The sequence below is a fragment of the Podarcis pityusensis genome (genome assembly GCF_964106645.2).
Source record: "Podarcis pityusensis genome assembly, chromosome: 13".
Classification (NCBI taxonomy): Eukaryota; Metazoa; Chordata; class Lepidosauria; order Squamata; family Lacertidae; genus Podarcis; species Podarcis pityusensis.
Genome location: NC_138038.1, coordinates 2,709,196 through 2,723,823, shown reverse-complemented (window position 1 = coordinate 2,723,823; position 14,628 = coordinate 2,709,196). Strand labels below are relative to the sequence as shown.

General features: G+C 41.6%; 1 protein-coding gene across 2 annotated transcripts in view; it reads left to right on the top strand.

The window, feature by feature from the left end:
• Positions 1-9,211, top strand: part of EPB41L4B (erythrocyte membrane protein band 4.1 like 4B) — a 151,483-nt gene extending 142,272 nt beyond the window's left edge. Inside the window, exons 25-26 of one of the 2 annotated variants that reach the window (XM_080976647.1) lie at positions 3,446-3,612; positions 7,218-9,211. In XM_080976647.1, the coding sequence (XP_080832773.1) occupies positions 3,446-3,612; positions 7,218-7,287 (237 nt within the window). In that variant the 3' untranslated portion in view covers positions 7,288-9,211. The remainder of the gene's footprint in view (positions 1-3,445; positions 3,613-7,217) is intronic. The other variant, XM_080976648.1, reaches the window with a different exon arrangement.
• Positions 9,212-14,628: the final 5,417 nt, after the last annotated feature.

Sequence of the window (14,628 nt, the reverse complement as noted above, 5' to 3'; positions counted from 1 at the left end):
CCTTGACTTCTTCTTTGTCTGTTTAGATGTTTCTGCTGCTCAGTTTTCCAAATTAAATAGTTCTTTTTCAGGTGTCTCTGCTTTCTGGTGGCAAAACACACCCTGGTTTCTTCTCCTGCTTTATCTCTTAATCTGCCTAGATCAGCTCTGGCCTCAAGGATTATAATGAGAACACTATAGGACACGGAGGGCATGTTCACACTAGGAGCTTAAAACACAGCAAAATAGTTTCCCCCTGCCGCCTTTCAAGACACATTTCCAGAGTGTTGTGGAGGGGGCAGGGGGGGCCTCTGCAACAGCCCACCTTGAATTTCCATTCACAAAGCTGTCGTCTGTGTGTGCGCACTAATCTGCACATGCATGATGGCTGTCTCAAATGATCACACCATTCTTAAATATGAAAGGGATGTGGTTTGAGTTTTCTACTTGAACTGTGGCTGATTTTGGGGGGAAATGCACCACACAGCAGTATTTGTCATGAAACGACAGGATCGCTATGGACTGTGGCTAACATGGTGTCAATGCAGCTTCCGAAACTAGTAGTGGGAGCACACTGGTAAGCAGTAATGTGAGAGTAATGTGTCTGAGACATAGCGTATGAATGCCATTGTGTGTTTGCCCTTGATTTCTTCCACAATACCATGTAGTTGTTTTACAGTCTGTAACATGGTACTTACATTTTCCTCTGCTGAGTCTCTTTATATGATGATGTAAGAGGTATAGCTTTGTTTTTGGTGTGACTTGGATACTGAGTTTAGTTGTTCAACAGCAGGATCCCAAAATGGAGAAAGAGTATCTTGTTCTATCTTATGATGGAACTTGATTATCCAAGGGAGCATTTCCTTCAGCCACTAGGCAAAGCTATCTAGGTTGGCTTCCAATTTGGCTTCCACTGACCTTTTTTAATCCAATACATCACCTAAAATTAATGCCCAGCTTTATTAATATAAAAACTGCACAGTTCCTCTTTGCATCTGTTTCCCACCTACCAAGGAACCTGTGTGTTTCACCTAAGGGTGGGGACAGATAAAGGCAGCATATCTTATGTTTTCAGAAGTGTTGAATCAAACATTGTATATCCCAGGAGCAGCCTTCATGGCACTTGGTAAAGACTGCTTTGACAGTCTGCTACCCTCCTACATTCCATATTTAGACTGTGACTCTGTGTAATAAATAAATAAATTCAGACTCCATGGCTAGAACTTCAAACCCAGGGATGGAGAGCTTCTGGCCAATGGGCCAAATTAGACTTGGCATACGTCCCAGTTTGGCCCAGGAGGCTGTTCCCTCCAAACTGCACCTGCTTGCTGTCCAACAGACATCATAAAGAGAGCCTGATTGGGAACTCTGTAGCCCAGCTGGGTGGGCTTGTGGTAAGTATTGATCATCCCTCCTTTCCTGTTGCAGGTGGTGTTGTTGTCCTGCTTTTGCTCTGTGTTTGCATATATAGCCAGGGCTACAGTCTGCTAGGAACTGAGCAGGAAGACAGGAACCATGCCCCCCCTTGAGCATATGCATGGAGCTGGGTTTCCGGTCAAAATGCTAACCTAGCTCTAGAAATCCACAAACAATCTTCCTTGCACAGCACACATATGTGGGACTGCACAGATGATCACTAAAAAAACCAAAACAATCTGGGATGGGTTTTTTTTAACAGTTACTGGTTGGTGGCTTTTCTGAAACATTCATCAATTGCAATTACTGTACATTTATTGTAATCACTGTCAGATCAGTAAGTATCCAGAACTACATCATCAGTTTCTCGCTTCTCATTACAGCAAGGCAGCTGAACCCTACAGGGCTGACTGTGGGAACGTGATTTACATGATTAGGAAGTTACATGGGAATGACTCTCTCCTTGTGTCTTCCTTCTCATTGCAACCATGCTCTCCTCAGCCCACCAAACAGGCTGAGAGAAGTGCAATTGCCAGCACCAATCAGCTGAGGAGTAGGGGGAGATACGCGATGGGATTGCTGGTAGGATCAGCACACTCCTCAACTCTTCCCAGCACCAGTCGTCAGGGAAGGCACAAAGTATCCCTGCCCATTGCACACCTGCCTTTGTTTCTCTCTCTGTGTGTGTGTGTGTCTGCGAGGGTGAGCAGGCGTGTGCTTTTATATGTCTGTACTGCATACATCTGTGAGTGCTGAGTCCCCACCACCCAATGTGCCCTTGGGAGCAAAAGGGTTGCTTGGCCATGCATGCATATATGTGTTTGTGCATGTGCCCCACAATTTCAGAGTTCCCTCTCCTTTGACATTGGCCAACTTCAGCATTTGATATACTTTGGAATAAGGTGTGAAGAGCAGAGAGAATATCTTGGCCTTGTTCAGATAAAACAGCAGAAGCTCCTTGAGCACGTCAAGGGTGTGGAAAGCTGCCATTGGGCTTGCCGCTCAGCTGCTGTCACCTGGGTGTGCCATCTGCAAGAACGCCTCCACGTCGCCCATTTGAACACCCTCCCCCTACCCCCAAGGTGCTGGCTCTTAAAAGTGGCACCATTGCTGGATCCAGGGTTTAGAAGGCTTTTGGGTCAGGCACCTGCCAAGGGCCCTTCTCTCTCGGCAAGTCTCCCTCTTCACTGCCATTATCGCCAGTTGCTGCTGCTCCTCTTCCTCATTGCTGTTTCCACTTGCTCCACTGCCAGGCAGAGTGACAATGAGCAAGGAAGCAGCAGCCGCAACGTCTGCTCTTTTTCCGCACCACCGTTGTCTGGGCCAAACTTGAGAGGCAGACGAACAAGCAGGTTGCAATGGCCAGGAGAGCAAGCCAGCCTCGTCAGCCAGCCCCTGCTGGAGTATGGACCCTCAGCAGATGCCCAGTCATGCAGACCCTGAGCTCCAGGCCCCCCAATGCTGCCCCCATACATTCCCAACGTCGTACCATAAATAACACTGTTTATTACTAGTCTAAAATTTCAAATTCTACATGTTCATATAGGGTGTGGTAGTCAACTATGTTTCACTCAGAGTAGATCTATTGAAATCAATGGGCCTCTCTTGCTCATGTCAATCATTTCAATGGTCTACTCTGAGTAAAACAGGGTAGTTGACTATCACCCATAGCATCTTTCTCCTAGGGTTCATTGTAGCAGGTGGTTTGGGGAAATCAGTATTAAGCCTGACAAAATAGTCAGTTAAAAGTGTCAGAAATTATTACAGAATTTAGGAGAGACTTTATACTTAGAACTCTGTAGAGGTTTGTAAAAACTAATGAACTTGAATTTTATCCTCAACAAGTGTACTATGCTGAGGAAGCTTTGCCTAAAAATCTGGATGGTCCTCTTCATCACAATCATTATGATCATAGTTTTTTGGCTCAATGGCCTTTTGACATCTAGCTGCGCCCATTTTTAAAAGACCATTGCTGATATCAAATGTGTGGATGAAATGGGAACAGGGAAAGATACAACAAACCTATTTTTTCTTTTATGTTCATTTGTAGGCAGAATACATAGACAACAAGCAACAATGCTGTGTAGTACAGTCATCTCCAAAGATGTTATCACCAGTTGCCCCAACATCTGTGACAAAGTCTCTGGTGGGAACCTTTCCGACGCCAACGGTACAGACCATCTATTCATCTCACAAACCAATTTCTCTGGCAGACAGGTACTGTTCAACCCTTCCACGGAAGTATTATGTGGCTTTCTTTCTGAAGTCTTTCACCAGTCAATACGCGTGTCTCATGGGGCCAGTTTTCAGATGTGGGTCAAGGAAGCAAAGCAAGAGCCTGGGGGCAGGGAAGGAAGAGGGAAGGCGCTGCTGTTTGGCCTGGGCTTCCCACATGCTCAAGCCCTCATCAGCCGTTGTCTCTTCTTCAGAATGTTCATGCTTAATTATATTTAAGTTGCTATGACAACCTGTCAGCTGAGAAACCTGATAAGGGATAGTGTGAAGATGTTAAATCAGGGGAGTGTTTCCATGTCAATGAAAATCTTGATTTCTTCCATACAAATGGGTATTAATCAGTGTTTACTGTAGCAGTAACCCTTCAAAATGCCCACAACTGCCACACTTTCCCATATTAACTTATCCCTTTACAACATTACACAATAGTACAGCCCTTCTTCTCTGTCTTGGTGAAGCCTCTTTGATTTGCATTCTAAATGACTCTCAAACTATTGAAATCTTTGCCTCTCTTTTCTTCCATCTTCTCACCTTGGTCCACTGAGTTCTACCTGCAATTTAGTGCCACACCTTTCTTGTTTCTCCTCTAACCCTCCTTAAATCCTTATATGGATTTCTGATCTGTCTCAGTGCTCTCCTGCTGATATTTCTCATTCTAACTTTTAAAATGCCCCATCTCTTCTATCCAGATATAATCCCTCCCTGAGATGTTTGCTTGCCCAATTCCCATCACCTGAGGCACTGAAGGTCTCTCTCCCCCTCAAACTACACCTTTTCTCACCCGCTGCCTCTTATCCTTCCAGAATTCTTGCCACCTCATTTACTTTTCTGTGACCTGCCTGGCACAATAGCCTTATCTCCACAGTGTATGGTAACTTATGCCAAGTACTTGGAACTGCACTAGCTAGATATATGTCATCCCTTCTTCTGTGTCATTTCCTAGAAGTAGCCTTATATTATTTGTGAAGTATTGTGAACATCGGGGGGAGGAATCTTGTTCTTTTCCTGCCAAGGGTGGCCCTGTTGCAGAGGTAGATTGTCAGGGGTTATATGGGGAGCCAGAACCCCAAGTGAATAGATAGCTATGAGACTTGCCTCATTGCGAGTCTCGGGGTCCTCAGAGCCCCCAGGTTTCTCCAGGGATAGCTAGTGGTGAGCCTTTCACACTTGCCTGCACACTGGCATCCAAAAATGGTCTCATGTTTAAAAGATGATAGGACGAATGGGTGCATTGCAACTGCAGAAGGACTGTTCTAGATTGGGCCTATGGCAAACAGGGAGGGTAGCTTAACCTTTCACTCCCACCCAATTTTTCTAATGAAAGTTGCTGCCAACCCAACAGCTACTATTTGCCTTGTTAAGGAAAAGTTGTGTCTTCATAATGGTACACAAACATTTCTGTGGAAGGCCAAACAGCAGCTGCAGAGAAGAGAAAATGGTGTGGTAGCAAATGGTCAAGCCGTTCCTGATCCAGATTTCTCTTCCTCAGCAGCTGATGCTTTCCAGGACTGAAAGAGATGGGCGTGCCAGTCTGTGCCCAAGGAGCCCCTGCTAATTCCCCATCTTAGCATCACTTTCCTAAGTGGCTCCATCTCATCACAGGAAACCCTTTGTTGCACTTTCTATGTACAGTGGTACCTCGGGTTACATACGCTTCAGGTTACATACGCTTCAGGTTACAGACTCCGCTAACCTAGAAATAGTGCTTCAGGTTAAGAACTTTGCTTCAGGATGAGAACAGAAATCATGCTCCAGCAGCAGCAGGAGGCCCCATTAGCTAAAGTGGTGCTTCAGGTTAAGAACAGTTTCAGGTTAAGTACGGACCTCCGGAACGAATTAAGTACTTAACCCGAGGTACCACTGTATTCCTATTCTTTGTTCTGCCAGGTAATTGACCCCAGAAGCCTTTGTCTGCTTTCTTCCTCGGAGGAGTGACTAGCTAGCTAGTCCTTTTCTGGACAACTCTTTCTCAATTCCCTCATATTGTCATACCCACCTTGTTTCCTTGTTGAGTCCTTCAACCCTTTTCTGTTTCTTTGCTTCTCTGACCCACCTTAGCTTGTTTTTATCTCTGTTTCATAGGTTTCTCCACTGCCATTTCCTCCTCAATGGTAACACATCTCTGCCTCTCTCTTCTTGCTCTCCTCTGTTCATACCAACACTTCTACATGCAAACTCTAGCAAAAATTAAATTCCAAGAGTCTAATAGGCCATAAAGTGAACTAGAAAGTCCCCCTGCATATAGATTTCCTTCACACTAAGGCACAGTCATAAGGAAGTGGGGCATACTATTGATCAGAAACCAGATCAATCTGTATATTATTGGAAAGGCTTGCAGCACTCAGGCTGCCGCTGGAAGCTCTATGACCAGTCTGCCCCACACTTGGCTACTGGACAGAGACTTCCACCAAGACCCCTTTAATGGGGTACCCCAAGTATGTTGCAGGTTCCACTCAGGGTGATGCACCAGTTCACCCATTTTGCTATGTGACATTTTGCTATGGGGAAGGCAAAACCTGCAAACGGAGTCTATCTGTTTGTAGGCAAATTGCTTCTCAGCTCCAAATATGGCAACCATTGGTAACCATAGCAAGGTCAGGCAGTACAAGAAAGAAAAACATTGTTAGAACCTACCTGTAAAATAAATATGGTTAGACTTAATACAATTGACAATGACCTAGAAAGCAAAAGATGGTTAAACAAAAGCACTGTAGCCTAACCGGGGGTGGGTGGGGGGTGGCGGCTCTTCTGCTGACCGTGCTGAGGGTCACTGACGTGATCGGCTTTTATTGTCACTGAGGGAGCCAAGTGAGAACGTCTAACTCATTGCCCACCAGGGAGGCTCTGCCTACTAGGGGTCATTTGAACCAAGAGATTTGACATGCAATCCCATAATGCAATGCAGCCAGCTGTGGGGGGGATTAACATCTGGCCCTGCATGATCTGGCTGCCCAGGGATGGTGTAGGACTGCAAGAAGCTGCAGTTGTCACCCATCCAAAATGGGGGTAAGCAGCGCTTGAAGACCTATGCACAAAGTTCCCACTGAATACAACCCTATTAGTTTATGCTCTAGGCTTACTCTAGCTCAGTAGATCATTAGCGACCTCAGGGGAAAGAAACTGCTGAAAGAGATTTGATTGGGCGTGTACAGTGGTGCCTCGCAAGACAAAATTAATTCGTTCTGCGAGTTTTTTCGTCTTGCGAATTTTTCGTCTTGCGAAGCATGGTTTTAACGGTATTAACGGTTTTAAGAAAAAGGAAACAAACTCACAAGACGTTTTTGTCTTGCGAAGCAAGCCCATAGGGAAATTCGTCTTGCGAAGCAACTCAAAAAACGAAAAACTCTTTCGTCTTGCGAGTTTTTCATCTTGCGAGGCATTCGTCTTGCGAGGTACCACTGTATTTGTTACTAAACTCACAATGTGAGTCACATTTCTTCTTACGCAGTGGAATATTTTCAAGATGTTTTACTTGATCAAAAAGCAACCTTTCTCTATGGTTGGTGTTACTGGAATGTTAATTATTTTAACAGAAATCTGCAGCATCTTCTGCCCATAACTGCTTTGTGTGTTCATTCATTCCACAGTGCTGAGACTCTAAGGCGGGAACTTGAGCGAGAAAAGTTGATGAAAAGACTGCTGATGACAGAATTATGAAACTTCTCACTTCTGTCTCGTTCAGAGAATGGATTGGGGCCTTTTCGTGCCTTCCGTCTGTTTACATTCCTTTGCTTGTGTGTGTGTGCGTGCGCAACATAATGTATCATTACAATATGATATATTACAATCCTGGATTAATCAGTTGGCTAAAAGAGTTAATTCAAGGACTTTCTTTGTATATTTGTTACTCTGGCGAGGATCCAAAGAACCATGAAACTAGTGGTTCTATACCCCGTGAAAAAGGGGTTTAGAATTCAGTATTTTACCTCAGACAGCAGCCCCTCTCTCTTCCGCATGGCAAACAGCTTTTCAAACAGAGAGTAGTTTCAAGAGCGGTTTGTAAGAGGGAACTCAAACGGACTGGGACTAGCCCCTCCCTGAACCTAAGCCTCTCTTCAGATCCCAGGCTATGATTCTGTCTGTCTTTTATTTCTGCTGAATGTTAGGATTTTTAAAAACTACAAAATCGAGTTGAGGCGAAATTTTGGTAAATCTGGAATGAAGAGGAACACTGAGGAATACACACACACACACACACACACACACGGTGTTCTTTTTCTCCTAGATTTCTCCTATATGTATATTGCTTTCTATTAAGAAACAATATTCTGTATATATGTTAATAACTGCACAGGGATAAATATTATGCAGAATATTTTGATAGCGTATACAAAAGGTCATTTTGTAGATCTGAAAATTGCAGCAGTCTACTGTTGTTCATTTGTTTTGTTTTTTAAACAAATAATGGCTGTTTGTTATATAATACTTCTACATGGTGGCAGGGGAAGGGTGGGGAGGAGTTGTGATTCCATCTTACCCTAGGACTGTTAGTCTCCATAGAAAAATAAAAGCTGCTTTTTTAAAATTCCAAACTTCAATATCACACAAGGAGGAAATGCACAAACCCACCTACGCTTTCAGGAAATAAAAACCTTGTTAATTCAATTTTATATTAAAATAATACAATTTTCAGTTATTCCAGTTTGCTTCCATTGATCCCCATGTTATCATACCAAATAAAATCGAAAATTAGATTTTTAAGTGAAATTCTAATCTGCAAACTTCTGCATGCGAATTTCAACTTCAATCAATTTATTGTGCATAGCCAAAGGCCTTTACAATGTACAGCAGAGGGCAAGGAAAGGCTTTCCTCTGAAATTACATGACATACCATGGAAAACCACATTTGAAATTCTTACATGCATATAAGTTAAGCATGTATGTAAGTGCTGGTGAATATTAAGGCCTTAAAGAACATACACTATTAAAGGTCAAGTTTCTTAGAAAACTTTGTCTTCCCAATTTTAAGCAGTGCCTAAAAGTGTAGTTCAATTCTGAAACTACCGTTAGTCATCAGTTAGAGAAATGTTTGCTTTATATGGTCTGGTAACTCTGTTTTTCTGTTACAGATATAACCCTTTTTCTTGGTACTCTTAACATCAACAATTATTCTGGTAGTCCAACAAGCACCGGGTTACCCAAACCTTGGTGATAGCCGATACGTAGAACAGGTTCAGGTCTTTCACACTAGGGTAAGGAGTGAAAACTGGATATCTTTTGAAAATCTACTGATGAAGAACTTGTGATAAAAAGAAAATGGCATAAGTGTTGGGAGGGCTTCTGTGATTTATGGTACCTGAATAAATTTCAAAATAGGCACCAATAATGTAAAGCGTCTCCTAAACTCCTGTATGCCTGAACTGTATTAAATAGGTGTTGCCACTTACTATATTAAACTGCTGTATGTCGGAACTCTGTTAAATAGGCATTACTCCTCCTACACAAAAGCACACAATAGAGAGGGGGAGTCATTCCATATCAAGTGATCCAACTTTCCCCCCTCATGTCATCCAATTTTCTTAATAATTTTTACACTTGTTGAATGATCAAAAATAAGTTTAAATCTTTTTTTTTTTTTAGCTTTTTAATCTCATCCCATTTGTGAGTTATGAGGGTTTGAAATTTCAAAAAATTGACCATTTTGGCCTACACAAAAACCTTAAAAGCTCAGACCAGCATTGAGATACGTCAAAACTAAAAACACCAATCTCTTTAGAACCTCATGGGCTTTAATATAATTTGTCACAAGATGGACTTGCTTTAAAATTTAAATTACAAAATTTTAAATTTTAAAAAGTGATTAAAAATTAATATGATTTAAGAAATTCAAAAAGATTGTATTGATTATTTAATATTTCTAAGATCTACCTGTGAAATTTCATATTGGGATCTCAATAGGATCACACTGGAAAAAATATTTTGTACATACATGTCTACCTTATTGGGACATAATTTTGTTTTATATGAATTTTGTTTTAATGTTCATGAAATGAAGTACTAACAATAATTCTTTCAAAGCAGTAATTCTATCACTCTACTTTGGAGCAGATTTTCAAAAGAAAAGCCTGACTAGCATTTCAGATAGCTTTTAATTGCATAACTTTCTAAAGAAATGCCTGAAGTAACTGATATTATAGTTTGAAGTCTTGTTTCTTCTGTTATATTTTACTGCATGAAGACCCATTTATCCTATAAAGAACCCAATGAGGCAGACATGTATGTACAAAGAATTTTTTCCAATATGATCCTGTTGAGATCCCAAGTTGAAGTTTTGCAGGTAGATCTTAGAAATATTAAATAAGGAAAGCAATCTTTTAAAAAATGGTTAATCATATTAATTTTTTTATCACTTTTTAAAATTTTGTAACTTAAATTTAATTTTTAAAGTCCATCTTGTGACATATCATACTAAAGCCCGTGAGGTTCTGAAGAGATTGGTGTCTTTAGTTTTGACGTATCTCAATGCTGGTCTGAGCTTTTACGGTTTTTCTGTAGTTCAAAATGGTCAATTTTTGAAATTTCAAACCCTCATAAATCACAAACAGGATGAGATAAAAAGCTAAAATTTCAGATTTAAACTTAGTTTTGATCATTCAACAAGCGTACAAATTATGCAGAAAATAGAATGACATAAGGTAAAAATGCTGGCTCCCTTGATCTGGAAGGACCCAGAGGGAAAGGACTATGCCTAGTGGATAACAGCCACATTTGCCTGGCAGACAAATACCAAGACTGAATGAACATTACAATAGTGACAGCCTTTCTGATAGATGCTAAATATTTGACTTTCCGCCAAAGCACTGTGCTCCTTGTATATAATCACTTTTCTGTCTGAAATTGCAGAACGGAAGTTTTGATAAAACATTATCATTACGCATCTTTTTACACATGCTCTGAAAGAGTTGAACAAGTGACTGGGAAATTTTCATTTCCAGTCTTTTAGAGACTAGAAACTCCTTATCACCCAAGCAGGCTTAATTCTGCATGTAGTCGAGAGTGTTTTGAGTTACTAACAGAGGCTCCCATTGATCAAATGTCATATCAGATGCCTCACTGACTGATTGCATACATCACAAGTCACAAAGCTCGTTCTTTGAGATTCACCCAGGAGAACTTGCTTTGGGGCTGGCAAAAGAGTCGTGCCGATGAGCCATGTGAGACTTGCCCATATTGAACGGACTGCAGTTAGCAGCTCTGGTTGAAGCTATTGCAAATTTGCACTCCCTGAGGCCTCTATAGCAGCCCAAGTTCAGTTTTATCAGGGCTGAATTTAGCCTGTTTGGAAGGACGCTCAGGACTTGGAAATCCATGTTCAGTTTCTTTTTAAAGAATTGCATTTCCACTTGTTTCATTGTGGGAGACTTTTTGAGTCTAGAAATATTGTGGACAGTATTTTCCTGTTAAGTCATGTTTATTTTCCCTTCCCACAATCTGACTTGTGTTAGCTTGTTTATCTGTGATATTTTGGAGAGTTTCAGGAGCATCCACAGGTTTCTGGGATGGGAGTCACAGTACAATGCACCTCTGTTTGCTTCTTTCCCCTCCCACAGGAAGCATATCATATCATAGTCAGATTTTCTATCGTCTGGTGTTTGCCAATATTCTTACCACTATTCAGAGCTACTTGCAGTAGTCCCAAGGCAATGGGTGCACTGTTCTGTAAATCACAGTATCCTATGCCCATGATAGATAATTGGACCCTGATCCATATTTGCATGAGCCATGAGTCATAAGATGCTCATTCAACTAAGAAGGGCTTTTTCATAACTGCTTATCCCAGGCAATGAGATCAATCTATTATTCCAGGGTAGGGGTTTTTGAGGTGGTGGTGTGGGGTGTTTTTTATGTAAATAAAATATTCCCAATATTTTACTGGCAGACCCTAATGAATTTGCTTAATTGGGGTGCACCTTCTTGAATTGTTTAAAAAGTTGCAACAAGAGAAACAATGTAAAAGGGATTTTCCAATTTTCACTGGGAGCCAAAGGACTGTAATTTTCCCTGTATGGTCCAGCATTGGATCTCATGAAATGAACAGACACTGCCTTTGTAAACCTTGTGCAAAGTTCCAAATCAGCATCAGGATATGCTCCATGTAAGTTTTAAACTTATTATTCTGGCATTAGATTTCTGTTTTAAATTTTATGTTAAGAGAAATTGTCCTCCCAGCTACATGTGACCAACAAAACAAAGTTAAATGTGCCAGCCAAATATATATTTTTTGTTTTTGGAGGCTCATTTTCATATATTTTTTGCTATTTCCCCTGGTTAACAGAGAGTTTATACTTATACAGTGGAATATTGCTGTTTCCTTTTTTTTTAATGTCCTGATGCTCAAGGAGTTTGCAATAAGTATATTGAGACTGATCTGTTGTTTTGCATGCATGATCAGCCCCTAATGCGTGTTTTTGTAATTTTGAGTGCTGTTAATGAATCCCAGAATGTTGGGAGAAGGGAGACGTCTCGGGAAGATTCCGCTGCAGAGCCAGGTACTTACACCAGCATGGGACCAACTGATCAGCAGCCTGGAACAGAAGCAGCACGTTATGGCATATGTTAGTGAACCATGCCTTGAGGGAGGCTTTTTGTGGCTGAACTGTTTACCTGTTCCTGTATTCATGCCTGCAATAAAAGAACTGAAAATTAAAGAACAATCTCATAGTGATTTGTTTTCATGTCAGGGATTTCAACCTCACAGCTTATGGAAGATTGGTCAGTTGCATATTTTGGATGGGCTTGCAGTCCCTTCTGAAAGAATAGGCTCATAGTTGCTTCCGGGTCCATCTTTGTTGCTGGAGGCAGCCTCCGTGACCAGGAGACCTCTTACCAGCCACAGCTGGTAGGCCAGCTATGGCCGTTCTTGGATGGGGTAGTCTGGCCACAGTAGTCAGGCACTGGTAAGCTCAAGACCTGAATATCATAATGTGCTCTATGTGGGGCTACGTTTGGGCTTAGTCTGGAAGCTCCAGCTGGTGCAAAATGTTGTAGCTAGACAGCTGGTGGGGACAACTTCAGGTTTCAGGTTCTGAATTAACCTAAGATCAATATTTGCTTCATTTTCATGTCTCTTCCCTGATTATAATCTTAACCTGTTTGAAGTTCAGAAATATTCCTTTCTTTTCTCTTGAAGTTACTCTTAAACAATGAACTGTCTGAAGTTTAATCTACATCAGCATTTCCTAAGCAACACATTTCTGCAATCCATCAAGACACTTGAGTTCAGGGTCAGGTTTGAATTTTCCACTTTGATGCTCCAAGGATATTTATATTATATGTTCATCTTGTCACGTTAGCAAGCAGTATTACCAAATCTATCTTAACCAAGTTCCTTCTTCTTAAATCCCTTAAACGTCTTTCTTAAATCTTCCAGAGAAAGGAATGCAACAGGTGGGAAGCAAGTCCAATCTGATAAGTTTCCCTTCAAAATACACTGCTTCAGTTTTCAAACAACTTCCGCCAAAACTGCTGCTCATTGGGTGCCTTGAAGACTAGGCTGAATGAGCTATAAACCATTTCTAAACTTCTAAAAGAGGCTCCTTAAATTCTTTGTTAAAGCTGTGGATGCTAAGCCTCCTCAATGGACCTTGAAAGTGCACATAATGTGTTAGTCATAGGAATTTTTCAAAAACTTATCATTTGCAACAAAAGCCAAATGAGTAATCTTGTAGATTGCATTAAAGGTGACTTGTCTAGTTGATGCCACATATCAGATGGAAGCAAATGTCAAAGCTTCAATTCCTTTGATATTTCACTAGAATAAGAGAGCAGTAATGAATCTTGTGAGGTTTAAAATATCTCATTATATCATGTCAGCAGAGATCCAGGACAGCTGTTGTCAAAGATAATGCGAGAAATAAGATGGGAGAACATCAAACTATAAATATAGTTAAGAACATGAAACATGTTTTGGTATCTAACAACAGCATAATGAAATCCAAAAGGTGACATTTAAAGACATATTTATGAAAATGGCTTTTTCACCCTATGCAAATTGCTGGAGGGCCTGATTCAAATTGGAAGCCCACCTACCCTCCACACTAGGATCCAGGTCAGGCCCCCAAAGCCCCCTCTACTTAGGGGCAGGGATATGGAGTCTCCTGGGTTTCTCTGACACAAAATGCTCCAAGGAGAAGGGGAACTGCTTTTTAAAAAAGAATGTGGTGTGGCTGGCAATAAAACAATCTGAAACACACAATGTGTACCATGTGCAATGTGTACCAATGTGCAGACCATGGGGTGGGGGGTTATGGAGGCACCCTCTTGACACTGGCAACCAATGTGACACTCCCACTGGTAGACCTACACAACCCCAGCTTTGCTGCTGCTCTCCCCACCCCCCGCTATGCCATCCAGGCAAACTGAAGCAGAGCCAGTGTAGAGAGAGTGTCTCTGCCCCAATGCAGCCCCTGCTATGCACTTTGCCCAATGCAATCACTGGTGGTGGTGATTTTGGGGTTTTGTTTTGCAGGGGTCTTTAAACTCTGCAGGACATAGCACAACTGGAGTGTTATCATAGAACATCGTTAAGATATCCTCCCTACAATGCTCTGCTTTCATTCGAAGTGCACTGCAGTAGCCAGATAGTATAAGCACACAGTGCATTTATGACCTGAACTGTGAGTAGGCCAAAAGCTAGTCCACACATGGCCCACCTAATCCCTTTTGACTCGGGCTGAGGGCTGCATTGACCTATGGGAAATCTTCTGAAAGCTGTGTGTCAAAGTGGGTATGACCAAAGTGTAAAAGCGGAAGTGGCCAAGCATGCCAATTGTATATATTTAGTTGCCTCTATAGCGGCTACTAAAAAGAAACATTTTGGCATCACAGCATCACACTGGGGAAACACATAACAGAAGTCAATTTTCTTTTTGTTTTTTCAAGAACTTACAACACATATCCCTATTTTTAAAATGGTGAATTGGGAAGAGTGCAAAAAACACTTGAACTTTGAGCTCACCCCACACTTCACTTCTTCTGTGCCTTGAAAGCAGGGGGCCA